The sequence below is a fragment of the Chaetomium strumarium genome, assembly GCF_033439665.1.
Source record: "Chaetomium strumarium strain CBS 333.67 chromosome Unknown B0T15scaffold_5, whole genome shotgun sequence".
Taxonomy (NCBI): domain Eukaryota; kingdom Fungi; phylum Ascomycota; class Sordariomycetes; order Sordariales; family Chaetomiaceae; genus Chaetomium; species Chaetomium strumarium.
In genome coordinates, this window is record NW_026944433.1 from 3,549,068 (window position 1) to 3,569,583 (window position 20,516).

The window sequence follows — 20,516 nt, forward strand, 5'->3', positions numbered from 1 at the left end:
GAGACAATGAGCCTCGATGACAGCGATTCCGTGGCGGCCTTATAGAGAGAGGATCTGGTATGTTAGCCTATGTGGTGGGGACAAGACAAATATTTTGAGACGCAAAGTGCCCAAGCTACACTCCTAGCAAGCTATCTCTGCCGGCTCGCTCGGCCAGAGCCGTACGTCGCGCTGTCGTGGAGTTAGGTTGCGCCATTACCAGCCATGCCGGGCTTTCTGCTCAAGAATGAGTTTGTTGGGAGACGTGTTGATGCTCAGAAACGAGCGGCTCTGTTTCAGCACCGCTGTCACCCCAAAGCGCAGCTTCAAGCATCAACGATACCGAGTACGACAAATCCCTTGGTGAACTCGTCCGGGGAGGGGGCCGACTTACGATAACTGGGCCCGCTTGTTCATTCTCCGAGGCAGTGACCTAGAAAGAACAGATCCTGGGTTTTGGCATCAAGGCATGGCTCCTACGGGCCAACAAAGACTGTTTTATGATGATTTCTCTACTGTTGGCTGAAATGGACACCGATGGATGATTGGCCTGGCCATTCGAGGGTGAAAGCGAGATAGTGACCGTAGGGTGTTGCGTTGGCCAGGAGAAGGAGTACCAAGAGGATGAACAGTATCAAAAGGATAAGAAATATCAGGAGGACCAAGAGTACTAGGGCGATGAGGAGTATCGGGGCGGCGAGAAGGACAAGGAGGACGAGAATGCCGAGGAGGTCAAGAAGGGCAAGGAAGACGGCAACAGGGATCAGGACACAATGCCAGATGGGAGCGGGCGTGTTGTTTACGGACTCCTGCTAAATCCATCGCCAATGGGCGACGGTAAGTATCTTCGTATCGGAGTATCTCTCACACACCACGAGGGTTCCGCCGATTGGAGGTCCTTCAACAGTTACCCGCGTAAGGTGGTTGAGGTCGTCTGGACGAGAGACATCTCTTTCGGGCACAAAGAGTGACATGGGCTTCGAGTAGCAGAATCCATACATTGTTTAGGGCGACATGATCAAGACGGTGCTGCTTGAATATGATGATGCCAGGGGTTAATCACAAGCCTTAAGTTAGCATGATCCAGCACAGGCTGCTCACCTCAAGCCGATGCACCGCCTTACACCGTTGAGCAATGGCGTTGAGGCGTTGGTTGCGACTGTTACTTCGGTACGGAGTCAGGTAGCCACATACGTGTGACCATCAGACATGATACACGGCTTTGAGCGGGCCTCAAATTGGTACTCCTAGCGTGGATGCGTAGGAGAGTCAGTTCTGGCTGGTCTAAGCGTAAGTCGCTAATGCTGTGGTCGTTTGTTTTGCTTTCGTTCCCGGTCTTTTATGAGGTACGACTTGAGAATTTTGATGATGAGTCGGTTCAACTTGACGATGAAAACTGCGTACTTGTACCTGAAGGATACCTACCTAGGTTCCAGCTGCCAATGTGGTGGGGCACGTGTGGGGTGAGTGAGTGGGTCAGCGTTCAGTTACCCGCCCGTGCCGCCGTTTCAGCAGATCTGCGTTTGATAGCCAATCGATTCAAACAGGGACCTGCGTTTGAGACGAGCGGCAACCGCAAGGCGGCCAAAACCCCACCTTCCTGGCCTATGCCTGGCTCTCGCTGCCTTCTATTTCGTTTCGCCAAATGCACTTTAAGTGGCGGGCAGGAAACCCGGTGATAGATTAGAATTAGAAGAAGATTCAACATCAGCGCCACGTTGCTGGCTTGGTGGAACCATTTGGCATTTCAATGTGGGGCCAAAAACACACCGACCTTTCAAGTCGGCAACTGAACCTGGAAAACTCCAGCATTTCAACTTGCCGTACGGATCCGTAGTGCTCACGGGTGGCGGCGTTTCTGCCCGATGCCGGGCTGGCATCACAGGAAGCAGTTTTGCAAGCCCGGGAACCATGTGAACAGGGACGGGAGTCACCAGCAGCGATCCCGCTTCTGGTCCGAGCGCGGGAGCCCCGCTGTGTGAAGGCCGCTTCACGATCCTCAAAACGACTGGCTGTGGAGGGTCGGGCGCTTATAATGGCGAGCGCTTGCCAGAGTGACCGACGAGCAAGGCATTGGCTTTGAGGGCGACAAAGAAACGAATGCCAAGATCTATTCTTGCATCTACTCATTGTCCGCCGCGAAGGTCATGCCTTGTGTGCGCGGCCATGCTTCCTTTTATTGTGTCCCCACCCCTCGCACGGCTGCGCTATTGTTGCCCTGCTTTGCTATTGTTCTCCCGCTTCACTCCCATTCCACCATTCTCCTATTGTTACACATAGAGTCATGCATCACCAAGGCGTTTGTATGAATCATTCCCTTGCTTGATCACTGTTTCTATTTTTTTCTTGTCTCTCGGAATTCCCTTTCCTTCGCATTCGGCATAGCTGGTCTATCCATCACCGATCATCAACTTCCTAATCCGGTAACCGTACTAATACCAACACAACACAACCACCACACCGAAAGTTCACTGCCGCCCACGATCTCCCATTCCAAATATTGTTGGACGGCATCATGTTCTATAACGAGAAGTCGGGGGCAGTGCCCCCGGTCCCTCCGAACCTCAACCCCAACGTCTGGCACTCGGTTGATCTCCAGGACCAGCCCCAAGGCGCAGCAACCCGCCAGCTTCAACCACACGCTCACACCGCACCATCCGTCACGCCTTACCTAGGGCTCCGAGCACGATTGTCACAGCTCTGGTTCAACCGCTGGACCATTCTCCTGATCCTCGTCCTCGTCCGCGTCATCCTCCTGACAGGCAGTCTCAACGACAACCTCGGCGATGCCAAGGCCAAGGCTCTGTCAGCATGTACCAAAGTCGAAGACATCGGCAGTGCCATGGCCTCCATGCCGCACTACCTGTCCGTCGGCGTCAACTCGCTCGCCTCCGACGGCATCACCAAGGCGGTCTCGGGCATGGTGAAGATCCTGATGATGATCCTGACCGGCGTCGAGAACCTCATCTTCTTCGTCATCAACATGTATGTGGGCACCTGGGCTTGCCTGGTCGCGGCCCTGATCCACGGAGGCTTGGACATCTCGGTCAAGGTGGTTGAGGGAGCTACCAAAGTCATGAACGAGGCCATTAGCACCATCACCGGCCAGATTTCAGAAACCGTCTCCGATGTCCAGAAGGCCATCAACGACATCCCGGGCAAGGTAACGAGCTTCCTTGGCGTCCCTGGTCTCGAGCTCCCTCAGATCGACATCACGAAGAATCTGGACGACCTCAAGAACATCAAGGTCAACAGCAACGACCTCGTGAAGGACCTGGTGTCTTTGAACACGACAATCCCGACCTTCGACCAGGTTGAAAACTTCACCAAGAACGCGATCGGCATCCCCTTCGATTTCCTCAAACAGCAGGTCAACGAGAGCTTCGGTTCCTACAAGTTTGACGAGTCGGTGTTTCCCGTGGCCCAGAAGCAGGCGCTCTCCTTCTGCTCCGACAATTCATTCCTCAACGACTTCTTCAACACGCTCTTCGGCATTGTCGCAAAGGCGAAGATCGCGTTCGCCGTCGTCATCCCGATCCTGGCCGTCCTGGCCATGCTGGGCATGGGATACTTGGAGATACGGCGCTGGCGGAGGGAGAAGAGTCAAGCCGAGTTCTTCACCAAGCAAGGCTACGACCCCATGGACGTGGTTTACATGGCCTCGCGACCATTCACATCCCGGGTGGGAGTCAAGCTCGCATCCAAGTTCAAGGGCAGGAACATCCTCCTCGTTCGGTGGGCGATCGCCTATGGCACCTCGCTCCCTGCACTGTTTGTCCTGTCTCTTGCCATCGCCGGCTTTTTCTCCTGCTTCTGCCAGTTCATCATCTTGAACTCCATCGAAAAGGAGGCGCCCGCGCTAGCGAACCAGGTCGGCGACTTTGCGGGAGATGTCGTCACCACGCTCAAGCAAGTCTCAACGGACTGGGCCGACGACGCCAACGGTGTGATTCTCAAGCTCCAGGACGACATCAACGGCGACGTATTAGGCTGGGTGACCAACGCCACCAGCGCCGTCAACAACACGCTCGAAACGTTTGACGAGGAGATCAACAAGGCCGTCACCACCGTGTTCAACAACACCATCCTGCTCAACACGGCGCGCGACCTGATCGGCTGCGTGATCACGCGGAAGATCGACGCGGTGCAGAAGGGCCTCACCTGGGTGCACGACAACGCGCACGTCACGCTGCCGCTCTTCTCCAACGACGTCTTCTCGCGGGGTGCCAACGATAGCGTCAACGGCGACAGCGACCTGACCAGCTTCCTGGCCTCGCCCTCCAGCGTCACTACCGACGAGATCACCTCGGCCGTCGACCAGGTCATCACCAAGCTGCGCAACGGCATCGTCCAGGAGGCGCTCATCTCGACCGCGCTGCTCCTCGTGTACGTCATCGTCATCCTGATCGGCGTCGTCCGCGCCCTTGCGACCGCGGCAACACCTGACAAGACACGGGCTGAAGGCGGCGAGCAATACGGCGTCAAGGTCCCGCCGCCCTACAGCAGCAGCAGCAGCAGCAGCAGCAGCAGCAGTAACAACAACAACTCCAGCCTCGAGTACGACAACGATGTCGTCTACGCCGGCAACGTCAAGAGGGGGAGACCGGGTCCCGCGAGATGGCCGTCGCATGCCAGGAAAAGCAGCCATCCCGAGGTGGAAGAGGGCTCGGACCGCTAGGGACGGTCGGGGTGTCTTCCTCGGGAAGAAAGGCAACTAAAGCTTGCAGTGTCTGGGTGGAGTTGGAGCCTTTGGGCGTGGATCCGTGAGGCCTGGAAGAAACTCGCGACACAGCTGGGGCGCGTAAGGGAGCTGCAACTTACCGTGCCTGGGTGGGCCCGGCAGCATGGGGCGCGGATCCGGGGGCTTGGAGATCCCCTTCGGCGGGTAAGACAACGGGGCCGTGGTGTTGATGCTGCGGACCAGGATCGCAGTCGGCAAGCCACTCGCCGCGCTGGAGAGGTCGCGGAACGGCCTAGGAGGAATCTGGATCCCTTGCCGCGGCGTCGCGATTCGATGGATGAGGAGTTGGGACTATCCATGCCGCCACCGCCCAAGTACTCACCGATTTAATTTGCGCCCCCCCGGAGTTTGCGGTTCTCTCAAAGTACATCGATTGTGTTTTCTTTGTTATTAGCGTCTGGAAATATATGATGATACCCCCAAAGATTTGGTTATGATGTGTCGATGACCCGCAAGTCAGATGGTGAGAGTTATCTCGTAGTAGGTAAGCAGTGAGCTCGTCTGGATAATCGTTTATCATCCCCTGTCAACGCAACTGGGTCCCGGCTAAACTCAACACCCAGCCTTCAAAGTCATGGCGGGAATCAGTACACAGATTTGGGAATACGGTATCAACATCCTAAGATGCAGGCCCTACTGTTTAGGTAGCAATGGATGTTTGTTACTCCGGCTAAGTCGGATGTCTTCATATCGTAAAGTAGGTGGCAACTGCTCCGCCGGGATCGGGGTCTCCGGGAAGGTGGGTTGGTGGCGGGGCGGGGCACTGGAACCCACTCAAGCCTATGGAAAGTGTTTTGACTCAAAACCTGCCTCGCCTTTCACCTGTGCTTGCTATTTGAACGTCTTTCAACACTTCGACAAAGGCTCTCTCGGATCCTGACAACACACCGCCGTAACCCCCCTTGGCGACATTCGTTGTGCGACAAGACCGAGCCGCGACCGGCTCAATTGACCACCATTGGCAACCATGGAGGCCATTAAGGAGACTTTCCAGCGCTGCAAGGCCCAGAAGCGGGTATGTACATACTGGCAGTTTGCCCCGCAGGCAAACAAGACACGAGGCAATGGATGTGGCAACCGCTAACTGAGACTGCCGCGGTAGGCTGCGCTCGTGACCTATGTCACGGCCGGATTCCCGACGCCCGAGCTGACGCCTGATATCCTTCTCTCCATGGAGAAGGGTGGCGCCGACGTGATCGAGCTCGGCGTTCCGTTTACGGACCCGATCGCCGACGGCCCGACCATCCAAACCGCGAACACCGTGAGTTCAAATGAACACCACTCGCGAGGCATTGGCTTCCGATGCCGTAGCAATTCGCTGACCCATGCTATCCTCGGACCTTTAGATTGCCCTCAAAAATGGCGTCACGATCCAGTCGACCCTGCAGATGATCCGCGATGCCCGCAAGCGCGGCCTGCGTGCGCCCATCCTGATGATGGGCTACTACAACCCGCTGCTGAGCTACGGCGAGGAGCGCCTTATGAAGGACTGCCGGGAGGCCGGGGTTAATGGCTTCATCATTGTCGACCTGCCGCCCGAGGAGGCCGTCTCGTTCCGCAGGCTGTGCAGCCGTGGAGGGTATGTCTCACCTTCGACGCAATCATAGTTGTATACTGAGCTGACCACGGTCCTCACAGTCTGTCTTATGTGCCTCTGATCGCCCCGGCTACCTCCGACGCCCGCATGCGCATCCTCTGCCAGTTGGCCGACTCGTTCATCTACGTCGTCTCCCGCCAGGGCGTGACCGGTGCCCTTGGGACCCTCAATGCCAACCTCCCTGAACTGCTGGCGCGGGTCAAGAAGTACAGCGGCGACAAGCCCGCTGCTGTGGGCTTCGGCGTGAGCACCCGCGACCACTTCGTTTCGGTCGCCCACATCGCCGACGGTGTTGTGGTTGGCAGCCAGATTGTCACCACCCTGCAGCAGGCTGCCAAGGGCGAGGAGACGAAGTCGGTCCAGGAGTTCTGCTCCTACCTCTGCGGTCGCACCACCTCCGCCGAGGAAGAGGCCACGCGCGAGGTCGGCATTATGGAGGCCATCTCGGGGACCAAGGAGGCCGACGGCAACAAAGTCCACGTGGACGGTGTTGTCACGGAGGGGACCGATGATCTCGTCGCGCAACTCTCGGCCATGCACGGCAAGATCCCCGAGCGCTTCGGCGAGTTCGGTGGGCAATATGTCCCAGAGTCGCTGATGGATTGTTTGTCGGAGCTTGAAGAGGGCTTCAACAAGATCAAAGACGACCCTGACTTTTGGGAGGAGTACCGCTCCTACTACCCCTGGATGGGCCGCCCCGGCCACTTGCACAAGGCGGAGCGGCTGACGGAGTATGCCGGCGGCGCGAACATCTGGCTGAAGCGGGAGGATCTCAACCACACCGGATCCCACAAGATTAACAACGCATTGGGCCAGCTTCTCCTTGCCCGTCGCCTCGGCAAGACCAAGATCATCGCCGAGACCGGTGCCGGTCAGCACGGTGTTGCGACGGCTACCGTGTGCGCTAAGTTCGGCATGGAGTGCACGGTCTACATGGGCGCCGAGGATGTGCGCCGCCAGGCACTTAACGTGTTCCGGATGAAGCTCCTCGGTGCCAAGGTCGTTGCGGTCGAAGCCGGTAGCCGCACCCTCCGTGACGCCGTCAACGAAGCCCTCCGCGCCTGGGTCGTCCACCTCGAGGACACGCACTACATCATCGGCTCTGCCATCGGACCGCACCCGTTCCCGACCATCGTGCGCACCTTCCAGTCGGTCATTGGTCGCGAGACTAAGGCACAGATGCTCGAGAAGCGCGGCAAACTCCCCGATGCTGTGGTGGCATGCGTTGGGGGCGGCAGCAATGCTGTGGGCATGTTCTACCCCTTCCGCGACGACCCGAGCGTCAAGCTTCTCGGCGTCGAGGCCGGCGGTGACGGCGTGGACACGGCCCGCCACAGCGCAACTCTCACTGCTGGCACCAAGGGCGTGCTCCACGGTGTGCGCACCTACATCTTACAGAACGAGCACGGCCAGATCGACGACACGCACTCCGTCTCGGCCGGTCTGGACTATCCTGGCGTTGGGCCGGAGCTGTCCCACTGGAAAGACACGGAGCGCGCCAAGTTCATTGCTGCGACGGATGCCCAGGCTTTTATCGGGTTCAAGCTGATGAGCCAGCTCGAGGGTATCATCCCCGCCCTGGAGTCTTCGCATGGTATCTATGGCGCCATTGAGCTGGCCAAGACCATGGACAAGGATAAGGACATTGTCATCTGCCTGAGCGGGCGTGGCGACAAGGACGTCCAGAGCGTTGCTGACGAGCTGCCCAAGCTCGGCCCGCAGATTGGCTGGGACCTGCGTTTCTGAGCTGCGGCAATGGCCAGGCTATCTGGTGGCTGATATATAATCTGGCTTTGGCAATCTTGCTCGATGTAGCGACGGAGGATATGCAAGAATCATAGAGCTTCATAGATTTGAATGGGATGGACGTCAAATTGATGTGCATGGTTGCTTTCCGTGATGCAGTGGTACACACGTCTCTAGGGTCATGACATTCCGGTGGCGAGGGTGGCAGAAGCAACGATGCTCTTCCTAAGCCATACTTCCATCTATGAGATTGCCGTGGGAGTTGCAACCGAATGTACAAATATGATACAGCTCTTTGTAGATACGACGACACCCAGAATCTACATAGCCCTCTCGTCCCATAGGAGCTCATGCTTTCCTGGGCTTCTCCTCCCTCATGAACCCACCCTCCTCCTCCGCCTCCGCCCCGAGCTTAAACTCGCTCCCTTCCTGCAACATCCTATCCGTCTCCGCCATCAACGCATCCCCCGCAGAACTCCCATCGGGCAACTCAGCCTCCGCCTCCGCCCGCAACTCGGTCTCCTCCTTAGGCGGTAGCCCAAGCGCGGCCCTCTCCCTGGCAAAACGCTCCCGCACCGACGGGGTCTGCATGATCCGCCACCGCAGCCGCCACCCCCAGGGTCCCAGGTCCTTGACGCGCTGCGGCTTGCGTCCGAGCAGGTACTCGTCCAGCCCCCCGACCTTGTCGATCGTGCGCAGCACGCGGGCCGTCACGCGCGTCTTGACGAACACGCCCAGCGACGCCGACCAGAGGCGCTTGTGGTGCACGTTGGGCCGCCACTTGCGCCGCGTCTTGATCTCGTTCTCTTCCGACACGTTGTTGCCGAAGCGGATGCGTGCTTCGCCGTAGAGGCCTGTGTTGGATTGGTGGTAGAAGGGGCGTGGGCCGTAGGGGTAGGGCGGGATTTCTGGGTGCGGCGCCGTCACCGACGGAATGGGCAGGTCGGAGTCCGGGATGGCGGGTTGTTTGTAAGATTTCGGGGTTGTTGTTGTCAGGGTTCTTCGAGTCGCTGAGCTTGTCGTTGAGAGAATGCGTCGCAGGGCTGTTAAGGAGGAGGGGCGCGCTGCTGATGCTGATGCTGAGGCGGATGCCCGGAGCAGGCAGCTCTGCATGGGGAGTGTCGGCGGCATGGTAGGAGGATTTTTGCTGAGCCGCGACGTTTCGGTGGGCTTCTGCTATGGCTGTTGCATTGGCAGGTCTTGCGGGTCAATTGACTCCTCCTGTTGAGTGATCGCTCGAGGTTAGACCGCGACCCGGTGCTGTTAACGCTGTCGGCGCAGGTGGTTGTTGCAAGGTCGAAAATTCAGAGCAATTGGAACCACGAGGTGCTCCCAGCTGCCAGGAAGGTCCGACAGCTGGTAGCCGGTCAAATCCATTGCTAGAAGAGTCGGTCACATGCTTTCGCGGGGACTGTCGCGCGCTCTCGCCAATGGTCCCGCTGCAACGCCAGCAGCCGACAGCCACAATGCTTCCTCCCGTCGACGAATCGGTCCTGCAGGCCAATCCAGAGTTTGCAACGCTCTATTCCAAACTCACAATCGATATACTCAATCCTGATGGATCCACCAGAAAAGGCCCCGGCGCAGACGAGCGCAGGTCGGTTACAGAAGTAAGACGCGACATTTCACACAGCTCGGACCGCAATCGAGCCACATGTTAACATTGCATCTGCCAGGAACTGAACGAATACCGGCTCGAAGCTGCCAAACAACATCTCCTTTGCGATGCGATATCCATCGCAAACCCGCAGTCCCTCCAACCCAAGCATGCCCCGGCGCCATCCTTGACGAGGCGGCCACGACCGCAGCAGCAGACGTCGTCCCAAGCTCCAGAGCTCCCAGAAGCGCTGATCGACCTCCTCCTGCTCCTCTCGTCGCTCCTTGCCACCTCACCCACCGATCTGTCTCCCGAATCTGTTGCCTTACTCCTCTCCAACCCGCCCCTGTCCGACTTCCCAGCCCACCTCCCACAGCTCGCAGCCCTCGTCTCCCACACACTCCACTCGTCCGCCGTACACCTCGCGCGAATAGCCAACCCTTCCACCAACCCGTCCTACGTCCACCGCTCCATCCCCTCCCTCCCGACCCACGCCGCCTCCCTCTCAATGGGCATCACCAACCTCAACGCAGAACTCACCGGCTCCCGACTAGCCGCTGCTTCCGAGCTCACCACGCTCTTACACAACCAAACGGGCGCCCTGTCCCAGCTCCTGCGCGCACTAGAAGCGAAGCACGGGCCCGTGGCGCGCTCGCTCGAGTTCCGCGCCACCGAGGCCGCCCTCACGGCGCAGCGCCAGCAGGCCGAGGCCGAGTCGACGCTCTGGCTCGCCCGGCGCGAGACATACACCCCCCAAGCGGCGCAGGCGCTGCGGAATTATGCGAGCCACCTAAGGGACGCAAGGGCGCGGTTGAGCGAGGCGGTGCATGCGCTTAGGGGGGAGCTGGAGGCGTACGGTGTTACTATCGCTGATGGTGGTGATCATCATGATGATGGTGGGAAACGGGAAGGCAGTGGAGGTGGAAGAGGTGGTGGGGGGAAGGACAAGGAAAAGATCATGCGGGAGATGGCGCGGGTGTATCGTGACATGGGACGGCAGATGGAGGAGGTAAGGGGGGATTTGGTGCGGTTGGGCAGGGCATGAGTGTGTGGCCACATGAAACGGGAGGGAGGTCTGTTTCCTCGGTCGCGCAGAGATGAGCAAAGGGTGACGCGGGAATTTCCTCGTCCCTCAGAGCTGACGCGTTTCTGTGTAAAGGGGGTACTGTACAACTCCTTGCCAGCGGAAGTCAAGATCTGTGACCTCCCTTTTTGTATGCTTCTGTGTATCCGTGCTGTGTTGAACCGAGGAACCTTTCTCCGCTGTACATGCGAGACACCCGATCCAAGTACAGAACCACATCCTAAATCAAGTGCCCCCTCTAATAGGGATACAGTCTAGCGACGGCGAGTTGTACAGTAGATGCACATAGATGCGGGGAAAGATCGAGCCATATCAGAAACGAGGAGAAACCCAGTCAGTGAGCCAACCACCCATTACTCCCAACCCCTTCTCCTCATGCTTCTTCTCGTTACATCATCTACTTACCACATGCTGCGTACAGATTCAACCCTTGACCTTGAAGATGGCCTCGGCCAGACGGCCAACGTTGTCGCTAGTGATACCAGCCACGGAGATGCGGCCGTCGCGGGTGGCGTACACGCTGTGCTCCTTCATGAGCTGGTCCATTTGCTCCGGGGTCAGGCCCGTGTAGGCGAACATGCCGATCTGACTGGTGATGTGACTCCAGTCGTGCTTGGACCCGAGCTTCTCGAGGTTCTCCTTGAGCAGGGCGCGCATGGTGATGATGCGGTCGGCCATCTCCTTGACCTCGACCAGCCACTGGTCGTACAAGGCCGGGGTGTTGAGGATCTCGGCGGCGATGCGCGCGCCGTGGATCGGCGGGTTCGAGTACATGGGCCGCACCAGGATCTTGATCTGCGAGTCGACCCGCTTGCGCTCCTCGGCGTCGGCGCACACCATGGAGAAGGCGCCGGTGCGCTCGCCGTACAGGCCCATGTTCTTGGCGAACGACTGGGCCAGGCAGATGTTGTGGCCCTTCTCGACAAAGTAGCGCACCGCGAAGGCGTCCCGGTGGATGTCGCCGCTGGCGAAGCCCTGGTAGGCCATGTCAAAGAAGGCAAAGTGGCCCTTAGCCTTGACGGCCGCCTCGATCTCCTTCCACTGCTCCTGCGTGGGGTCGACGCCGGTCGGGTTGTGCGCGCACGCGTGGAACAGGAAGATGCTGCCGTTGGGCGCCTTCTTGATGTCGGCGACCATGCCCTCAAAGTCGAGGCCGATGGTGTCCTTGTTGTAGTAGGCGTACTTCTCGACCTGCAGGCCCGAGTCCTTGAAGACGGCCGCGTGGTTGGCCCACGACGGCGTCGGGATGTAGATGGTCTTGGCGCCGGGGAAGAAGCGGGCGAGGAAGGCACCGCCGATGCGCAGGGCACCGGTGCCGGAGATGGACTGCGTGATGGCCAGGCGGTCGAGGGCCGAGCTGTCCTTGCCGTAGGCGAGCACGGCGGCCGCCTTGGTGAACTCGGGGACGCCCGTGATGCCGGCGTACTCCTTGTTCATGCGCGACCCGATGACCTTCTCCTCGGCCTTGCGCACCGATGGCAGCACGTAGGGCTTTCCCTTGTCATCGCGGTAGGCGCCAACACCTGGGAGCACCACGTGTTAGTTGCGGGGGGACGGTCGCACCAAGTCGGCGTGAGCAGGGGTCGCGCAGCGTGAACGAACCGAGGTTGATCTTCTTCTCAAACGAATCGGCCTTGAAGGCTTCCGTGATACCTGCACAATCACATCCTGTCAGTTTGCTGCGTCACGCATCGTAGGTGGCTGCCGGTGAGTCGACAATCCATCTCTTCCACTTTTAAGCAACGTACCGAGAATGGCCTGGCAACCAACACAAAAAAAGGACGGCGATCAGCAAGGTGAAGCGAGAAGCAGCTACGAGAGCTTGGAGGGAAAGCACCTACATCCTGCGGACGGTCGTCTGTTAGTGATTTGTTACGCAAAGCCAACCAGTCCGTTCGTCACACCGAAAGCAGATCAACATACGGGAGGACCCTGCGGGACATTGGCCCATGTGGAGGCAGCACGAACGGCTGCGAAGCTCCGGGCCGTCGCTGCCCGCCGCGACGCGATTCTGAGCGAAGAAAGCATGGTGGTCGGCGGAGAAAGACAAAATTTTCTGTGGAGGGTGCTGGATACTGCGTGAGGAGGACAAGAACCCAGGGCCCAACTCCCAGATCTACGTGGTCATTCACAGAGAGAGAGGAGCTCCTGGTTCCCTCGGCGCAACAGTCACTGTGGAGTTGACGTTTTGCGGTGGTCTGACTGTCATGGAAGCGGGCGGAGTGGGGCAGAAAACTTTTGATGCATGTGGTTGGCCAATTGGCAAAATGCATTGGTAAGGGCGGGAGCGGAGCCGCTTTCCGCATGTTCCCGACATCGGCCCCGCATCCCGATTTCCCGAGGTCAGAACTTGGGCATATATCATGCAACCCTAACCCGCTCCCACTCGTTTCAAGCTCTCCAGGACACAAGAGTCAAGACTGCCCTCAGGATTCCATGTGCATGATATGTACATGCAATGTCGTGAAAGTGTCTCGAGCCTGTGTCACTTCCATTTGCCATTGCTAGTGGCCAGGCTTCAACGGTCCAGGTGGCACATTGATACGCTTTACATGTGGCTAGAAGCAGGTACGGTTGATCACCGGATCTGGGGCAGGCGAAACTGCGTACGTAATCAACAGTGCCTCGGATATTGAGTAGTCAAAAGACCTATAGGAGTCGGGACGGGAGAAGATACAAGAGAAGGTGAAACGGGACTTTGTTTCCTTGAACCTCGTAGAGTCAAGTCTGGGGTCGAAGGACGGATTCTCGACGGCTTGTCACTTAGATTTCATGCATTCCTAATTAGGCCGTTTCGTTTTGCAGACGAGTTCGATACGGGTGAAGGTTTGGTGAAAGAGCCACAGGTTGAACGTGTAAGACATGGTATGTCATAGCGGTACTCGACGACGGATATCGGAGCGTTTCTGTGAAAGACATGCCAACTGTCTCACGCCTATCTGTGGCGCCGTGTACATACATGACACTTACCCACGTACCACGTAGCGCAAGAGGGTTAGATTATTCTTTTCCCACGAGATAGTCGAGACAGTGGCCACTATGTATGGCAGCTCCGAAGGTCGCCCCTGGGATGCCCCTGAGTGCCGTCGGAGATGGTGTCACGTTGGAATCCAGCAAAGGGCTCGATGAACCTCGATCACGGCGCAAAGACAGCAGAGAATCGACGAACCTTGATGGTCACCGGAAGTCGTACCTGTGCGGCAGCCCACGTACGTGGTAATACAGATCTGGCCTATATATGAAATCTACTAGGCCGCTGATCAGTTCAATTCCTCCCCCTTCACATCATCAAATCCACCAACCTCCACGGCACGCTTCCCCACTACACCACTGGTATCTACCAAAGTATCTACAGTTCCCCACTGTGATCTCGGCACACGCCTTCGCCTTTCTCTCTCCTCGGAGTTCTCCGAGAAAGCATAACTGCCGACTCCACATCCCCAGATCCCGGTTTTCCCGTATTGGCGTTAAGAGTGCTGCACGCCAGTTATCGCCAATGGCTCTCCTCATTTTCGCCGTTCTTTTGTTCGCCGTTAGCGCCATAGCGCGGGCTATCACCGAAGCTCCATCACCGGCGATTATTACGCCAGCCCCGGTGGCGTCATGCCCGTTGACAAGTGCCGTTCCAAGCTGTGGTGTAAGTCTGGATGTATACTCGTCTTCAAAATTAGTATTCTAACAAGCGATTACGGATAATCAGCGCGAATGCCTCATTGACGCTGCCAACGCCGCTGGTTGTTCCAACCTCTTCGATCTGAAGTGCCAGTGCCAGAATGCGGGCGCCATACGCAGCATAGCCTCGCCATGCGTCCAAAGCGCCTGTGGGGATGACCTGGGCGTGTCGTTGAACTCGGTCGCGCAGGCTATCTGCACCCAGTGTGTCTAGGCAATACGGAGCAGTGACGGTTTCTTTCTATCTGCTGTTTGTTTGTTGATGGCGATGAATTTAGTTTATCCATACTTTACATCTCTGCTTTACACAGCACGGGCGCACTGGAAGCAGTGGGCGGAACATCGTTTCCGGGATATCCATGAGCATTGTCTTGCCAACTGCGCGGTGAAAGTTCTTTGCTGGTTTTGTCAGCAAGTGAAAGTTGTGGTTGGAGCAGTGGAGATCGGGTTAGCGAGGCCCCGGGCATGCCATAACTCCGAGATAGCCAGCGCCAAGAGTCTTGTTTTTCCAGACAGCGCTATCTCGACGGTAGGATTTAAGCTTACCAATGACGTACACTATACAATACAATAAGCTCGCCCCGGTCTTTTCTTGGTACGTATTGTCGAACATGAAGGAATTCGGCCCATTGCAGCCGTACTGTGTAGAGGCCGCGATCCGTGCTGATCCGTTCTGCGTGAAAGCCCAGAAGCGAGCTGCCGAACAATGAGCTCCACCTTCGGCACTGACAAGTACAGGCTCCACATACTTTCGACTCCAAGTCTCCAGCACCATCGCCGTGGATCCCAGGTATATCTTTTCGCCTTAGGTCCCACAGAACCATACCGATTGCCCTTCGATTCCGCGATGAAAAATGACATGGAGAACGGGGTTAAGGAAGGAGTTAAGACTTCCAAAACTTTCCGTGTTCGAAGGGCGCCTTTCTTTGCGAGGTTCCAGGGGCCAGCATTCGGAGTTCGGAATCTCGTCACCAAAAGTCATGTTGAAACGGTCGTGGAGCCGGCGGGCCGACCGCATTATAAAGCTCTGGTTGCTCTCTGGCTTTGCTTGTTGAGATCACTGAACTTTCTTCGACAACTTCCACGTCCACATTTACCTTCCACACCTACACTAGACCCACAGCTGATCCGATCCAACACAAAATGTCTTCGACCGGCCACAAGTTTGAAGGGTGGCTCGGCCACGACTCGTCTGCGGCCGAGGGAAACATGAAATGGGGAGAATTCGAGCCTAAGCCATGGGAGGAAACAGACGTCGACATCAAAGTCACTCACTGCGGCATCTGCGGCAGCGATCTTCACACTCTCCGCAGCGGCTGGGTACGTAGTAGCACTCCAAGATCATGTTTCTGCTTCGAGACAACGAACGAACAGTGTCTAACCGACGGACTACAGGGGCCAACCAACTACCCCTGCTGCGTCGGCCACGAGATCGTCGGCACCGTCGTCCGCGTCGGCTCCAAGGCTGAGGGCGGCCTGAAGGTGGGCGACCGCGTGGGCGTCGGCGCGCAGAGCGACTCTTGCCAGGGCCGCAAGGGAGACTGCGAGGCGTGCGCTTCTGGGCAGGAGAACTACTGCCAAAAACACTACGTCGGCACCTACAACGGCGTCTACCTCAACGGCGGCAAGTCGTACGGCGGCTACGCCCTCTACAACCGGGCGCCATCGCGCTTCGTCGTCAAGATCCCGGACAGCATCCCCTCGGCCGAGGCCGCCCCCATGCTGTGCGCCGGCGTCACGACCTACACGCCCCTGAAGCACCACGGTGTCGGCCCCGGGAAGACGGTCGGCATCGTCGGCCTGGGCGGGCTGGGCCACTTCGGCGTCATGTGGGCCAAGGCGCTGAAGGCGGACCGGGTCGTGGTGATCTCGCGGTCGGCCGCTAAGAAGGAGGACGCGCTGAAGATGGGCGCCGACGACGTCATCGCCACCGAGGATGACCCCGACTGGACCAAGAAGCACGCCTCTACCCTCGACGTCATCCTCTGCACCGTCTCGTCCAGCAATATGCCCCTGATGGACTATATGTCTCTGCTGCGGTTCGATGGCACCTTTGTGCAGGTCGGAGCGCCCGAGGACGGCCTCCCGTCCATCCAGCAGTTCCCGCTCATCTTCAAACGGCTCAAGATCACGGGCTCTCTGATCGGTTCGCCGAGCGATCTTCGGGAGATGCTGCAGCTGGCTGCCCAGCAGAAGGTCAAGCCCTGGATTCAGGAGTATCCCATGAAGGACGCCAACAAGGCACTTGTCGACTTTAACGCCGGCAAGCCGAGGTACAGATACGTGCTCTGCAACGAGCAGTGAAGGTGCTTCGGGACGGGGACTGTATGTACTGTGGGGTTACCTGGTTATATGGGTAGTCTTGTGTATACACTATAGTCATGTAATTGAGTATCACTCTGAATATGGAAAAGTTCCAGTGGCAGTCCACATCAGCTGCGCATAGATTTCTTGAACTACCTATCCGCATGTTATCAAGGCCTTGACTCCCGTCCCAACCGCTCGGATCCAAAATCGTCAGGCACAATTAAGTTCAGTAAATCCTGCATGTGAACGGCAAGACAAGATGTCTCCACTTCCAATAGTGGTACGCGTCAACCGTCTGGACCACAAACATATTCCCATGATCGGCTAGAAGCCACGAATGGGCAATGTCATCAGGCTCGCTGTCCCCCTTCAGCTTCGCTTCGACGTCTCCGTCAGCAAAGCCCGGGATCCGGGGTTAGCAGAGCGCAAGGAACCTTCCGATGGTACACGAGTACAGGTAGCTCCGTGGTTTGTCGTCCTCTTGGCTGCCCGACTCCTCGAGTTCGACGTCCGATGCATCGCATACGAGTCGTCTAGCCCTGTTCTGCCGGTACCGCCCGGAGACTTCCGCCGTCCAAGAACTGCGCCGTCTCACTTCTTTTAAACGGAACACAAGATGCTCGTCGACCCCAATGTCAATCCATCCTTTCAGCTCATCAACGGCCTCTCTTCCCGAGTGTTGAATCATAGGATCGCCTCTCAAAACCCCAATCAACAGGGTTATAAGATTAGCCACAGCCACCAACCATACGGGAAGCCCTACTGTGTTTTCTGCCCTATCGCATACCGTGACGTGGTCATATAGCGAGTCCCGGCGGCGGGCGAGCAACTCCCGCACGAGCTGCATATCGCCACCCGTGGCGGCCGATAGTACCAGGCTTAAGTCTCCGTCGCTACGCACATTCACTAGAAGCAGGTGGGGATATCTGGTGACAAGTTGTAGCACGTATCCCCTCTGCAAGTACCTCGCGGCGAAATGAGGCCACGACCCGGGGATGGGACCCACCAGCCTGTCGTCCCTGACGTTCCCGTGGCGGGCCAAGAAGAAGGGAATAGCCGTGTCGTCTGGCGGAAGTCCTGGTGACGGGCATATATACCACTCGGGTGGCCGCGCCAATGGTTGGCGCATGCCCGCGGCGTGAAACCCGGCCGCTACAGGAAAGGATGGCTCTTCCTTGAGCGAACAAAATGTGCTCATAAGGAACAGGTGTGGTGCGTCGGGAGGCGACCATTCGAAGTGATCTCAGCTCACGCCGCACAAGAACTCGGCTAAGCGTAGCCGGGCGAAGGTATCCTGGAGATTCAGGTGCGCGAAGTGCCGGGTCCGTAGTGTTTCGAACCTGAGGGTTTCGGCTAGGTAATCCCTGGCTGTGCGGTGGAAGAACTCTACGCGGCGACTGAAAAAGGGACTGAAAGAGTGCGCCCCCTCATCCGCCCCCTCATCCGCGTATACCTCTAGTAGTCCGTTGGTGAGGCTGCGTACCTGGCGTTGGACGTAGTCGTGTGCATCCCTTACGGCCGCGTCCGTGATAGGCGCAAAACGAGACGTAAATGGGAATATGGTAGGATCTGCGTCCACCTCCTCGAGCCACACGAACAAAATGGCATTCAATGACTGCGGAAACGGATTGGTCACCGCCAGCAACAGCATCAGATCAGAGCGCCGGCGGTCAGCAGGCAGCACCGTTCCAAGCAGACGCTGGTATAAGTCGTCAAGACCATCTGGTACGCCGTCAAGCCGCTTCAAGAGCACCTCCGGTTTGTCGCGCCGCCCAAGTGAGTCGAGCAACAGCCGCACGGTGAGATATGTCCATAGAAACACACCCTCCGCCTTTTCCACGATCCTGCGGACCAGGTCGTGGTGATCTGCTTCCGAAAGCCCCGCGCAATTCGGCTCTTTGTCCAACATCTGAATGCTGAAACTGAGGATGTCACAACGAGTCAACTCATGGAGGTGAATGCTAGTGTTGGGTGGGCCGCCAAGCGTGACGAGGTACTCGGTATGCGGCCGAGCGCTGATACACATCTTGATGTCGGATCCCTGAGTCCACGACTGCAAGAGACGGGCCAGTTCCCAATGTGCTGCGCTGTCGCCGTTATACTCGTCGTGTCCATCGATGAACAGGCAGAACCGGTGAGTGCGATTGGAATTCTTGGAGACAAACCGTTGGAGGGCGCACTTGATGGCTCTCGGGGGCATATGCTGGCTGGGCAAGGGCTGGGTGACCCTCTCGTTTGCCATGGCGTCCCAGTCGTCCGGAAAGACCTCCGGAATCATGTCCGGACACTGACGCAAAACCTCGAACAGGATCGAGCGATATAAACCTTCAAGGGAGTTTTGTAGCTCATCTTGTGCAGAGTGCCAAAAGTAAAAGTGTGCCATGACGAGCTTCTTGGAGCCCGCCCACTCCTCGAGGGCTGCCTTGGTTCGTACGTCGTTATACAGAAATTTCATCGAGGTCGACTTGCCCGACCCAGCCTTCCCGGACACGTGGAAAATGTGGTAACCCGAGCGAAGCCAGGACATGAAGACGGATTGTGGTCGTCGTCGTCTACGACTTGTCTCGACGCTAAATGCCAGTTCCCCGGGGTAGACAGGCTTAGAGACGCTACTCTCCCTGTCGGAGGTCCTATGTTCGTCCGAGTCGGAGGACTCCAGCATCCACTCATACGTACCCATTTGGGCGTCGTAAATCATATCTTCTCGAGAGTTCCTGGACTGGAAATCGAGCTGCCGTAGGATCTGGTGTTGGGCTGTGGCACTCCTGGCCGAGGAGACAAGTTCCATCAGGAGCTTCTGGACGCCACGGAGATCATCCGTCTCGGGTTGTGGACTTGGAACCCTTTCTCCCTCCTCTGCGATTTCTTCAGAATCTGAATCAGACTCGTCCTCTCGATTGCGGATGGCCTTTACTGCGTCCAGGATGTCGCTGCGCAGAGTGTCGAGTTGCGATGCAGTGACGGTATGAAGCTTGCTAGCTTCCTTCCGAATCTGCTCAAGCTGAACCTTGATGGACGATTGCTGGTCACTATAACAAGAAAAAATGATTTAGTACTGAGACGCCACCAACCCCGTAGACCAGACCCGTGGACCGCACTAAGGATACCGACTTGCCTACCTCAATATCAAGCTTAGGCGCAGCATAATCTCACTCCTGTATTCCGAGAGCCTGTCCGCCATGGACTCAACCTCGCCCGCCTTCCGCATGCTCATCCACTTGACTTGCAAGCTTCTCCACACCGAGTTCTTTTTCTCACCGCGCTTGAGCTTCTTGAGAAAATTCATCAGGTCTTAGACAGCTCTGAGCAGTTCGCGGCAAGCTTCCGCAACTCCCGTTCATGTTTGGATTTGCCCGTTAGCGCGCCGTCCAAGTCTTCCGAAACGCTGGGAAGGTGGGCAATGACATCGTTGAGGCATGCGGTTTCGACTGTTTGCCCGCTCAATGATTGGTAAACCTCGCACGTCCCTTTGACAAGTTTACATGAGAAGTCGACGAAGGTAATGATCGTCCCGACAAAGCTAACCGCGCTGAATGGGTCCATCGCGCGCCGCCACGTACGTCGAGTAGAAGAGACGCAAAGAGGTCCGTTGGCGGGATCAGTTGACTTCAACACGGATGAGTTTCGCAGTGCGGGGTTAATGCCCGGACAATTAGGCTCGAAGGAAACCATTTGCTCGAGGTTGGTAGCTTACCTCAACGTTGCACAGCAGTAGACGTGGCGACACGGGGAAGCCATGATTGGCTGAGTCCGACTTGAGGGTGTCATAACAGCGAAAGAGAAGCGCGTTATT

At 57.4% G+C, this 20,516-nt stretch overlaps 8 protein-coding genes across 8 annotated transcripts; 5 read left to right on the top strand and 3 right to left on the bottom strand.

The window, feature by feature from the left end:
• Positions 1-2,376: 2,376 nt before the first annotated feature.
• On the top strand, positions 2,377-4,804 carry B0T15DRAFT_256100 (uncharacterized protein). The gene has a single exon (XM_062863250.1). The coding sequence runs from the start codon at positions 2,495-2,497 to the stop codon at positions 4,655-4,657; it is 2,163 nt and encodes a 720-aa protein (XP_062720722.1). The 5' UTR covers positions 2,377-2,494; the 3' UTR covers positions 4,658-4,804.
• Positions 4,805-5,486: 682 nt separating this feature from the next.
• Positions 5,487-8,237, top strand: B0T15DRAFT_256103 (tryptophan synthase beta subunit-like PLP-dependent enzyme). Its single transcript, XM_062863251.1, has 4 exons — positions 5,487-5,735; positions 5,823-5,981; positions 6,067-6,299; positions 6,359-8,237. The coding sequence occupies exons 1-4, from the start codon at positions 5,688-5,690 to the stop codon at positions 8,061-8,063; spliced, it is 2,145 nt and encodes a 714-aa protein (XP_062720723.1). The 5' UTR covers positions 5,487-5,687; the 3' UTR covers positions 8,064-8,237.
• Positions 8,238-9,488, bottom strand: B0T15DRAFT_256104 (ribosomal L28 family-domain-containing protein). Its single transcript, XM_062863252.1, has one exon. It carries the CDS (start codon positions 9,192-9,194, stop codon positions 8,412-8,414), a length of 783 nt encoding a protein of 260 aa, XP_062720724.1. The 5' UTR covers positions 9,195-9,488; the 3' UTR covers positions 8,238-8,411.
• Positions 9,489-9,495: 7 nt separating this feature from the next.
• On the top strand, positions 9,496-10,778 carry B0T15DRAFT_437712 (uncharacterized protein). The gene is made up of 2 exons (XM_062865855.1): positions 9,496-9,673; positions 9,740-10,778. Exons 1-2 carry the CDS (start codon positions 9,530-9,532, stop codon positions 10,703-10,705), a joined length of 1,110 nt encoding a protein of 369 aa, XP_062720725.1. The 5' UTR covers positions 9,496-9,529; the 3' UTR covers positions 10,706-10,778.
• A 1-nt stretch (position 10,779) lies between these two features.
• Positions 10,780-12,935, bottom strand: B0T15DRAFT_538129 (pyridoxal phosphate-dependent transferase). Its single transcript, XM_062869667.1, has 3 exons — positions 12,664-12,935; positions 12,347-12,397; positions 10,780-12,267 (listed from the first exon to the last, which is right to left on the bottom strand). Exons 1-3 carry the CDS (start codon positions 12,770-12,772, stop codon positions 11,168-11,170), a joined length of 1,260 nt encoding a protein of 419 aa, XP_062720726.1. The 5' UTR covers positions 12,773-12,935; the 3' UTR covers positions 10,780-11,167.
• A 1,010-nt stretch (positions 12,936-13,945) lies between these two features.
• Positions 13,946-15,123, top strand: B0T15DRAFT_538134 (uncharacterized protein). Its single transcript, XM_062869668.1, has 3 exons — positions 13,946-14,381; positions 14,445-15,011; positions 15,101-15,123. Exons 1-2 carry the CDS (start codon positions 13,983-13,985, stop codon positions 14,628-14,630), a joined length of 585 nt encoding a protein of 194 aa, XP_062720727.1. The 5' UTR covers positions 13,946-13,982; the 3' UTR covers positions 14,631-15,011; positions 15,101-15,123.
• Positions 15,124-15,418: 295 nt separating this feature from the next.
• Positions 15,419-16,820, top strand: B0T15DRAFT_256205 (chaperonin 10-like protein). Its single transcript, XM_062863253.1, has 2 exons — positions 15,419-15,736; positions 15,812-16,820. The coding sequence occupies exons 1-2, from the start codon at positions 15,560-15,562 to the stop codon at positions 16,718-16,720; spliced, it is 1,086 nt and encodes a 361-aa protein (XP_062720728.1). The 5' UTR covers positions 15,419-15,559; the 3' UTR covers positions 16,721-16,820.
• An 826-nt stretch (positions 16,821-17,646) lies between these two features.
• On the bottom strand, positions 17,647-20,117 carry B0T15DRAFT_256211 (uncharacterized protein). The gene is made up of 2 exons (XM_062863254.1): positions 19,843-20,117; positions 17,647-19,752 (listed from the first exon to the last, which is right to left on the bottom strand). The coding sequence occupies exons 1-2, from the start codon at positions 20,007-20,009 to the stop codon at positions 17,967-17,969; spliced, it is 1,953 nt and encodes a 650-aa protein (XP_062720729.1). The 5' UTR covers positions 20,010-20,117; the 3' UTR covers positions 17,647-17,966.
• Positions 20,118-20,516: the final 399 nt, after the last annotated feature.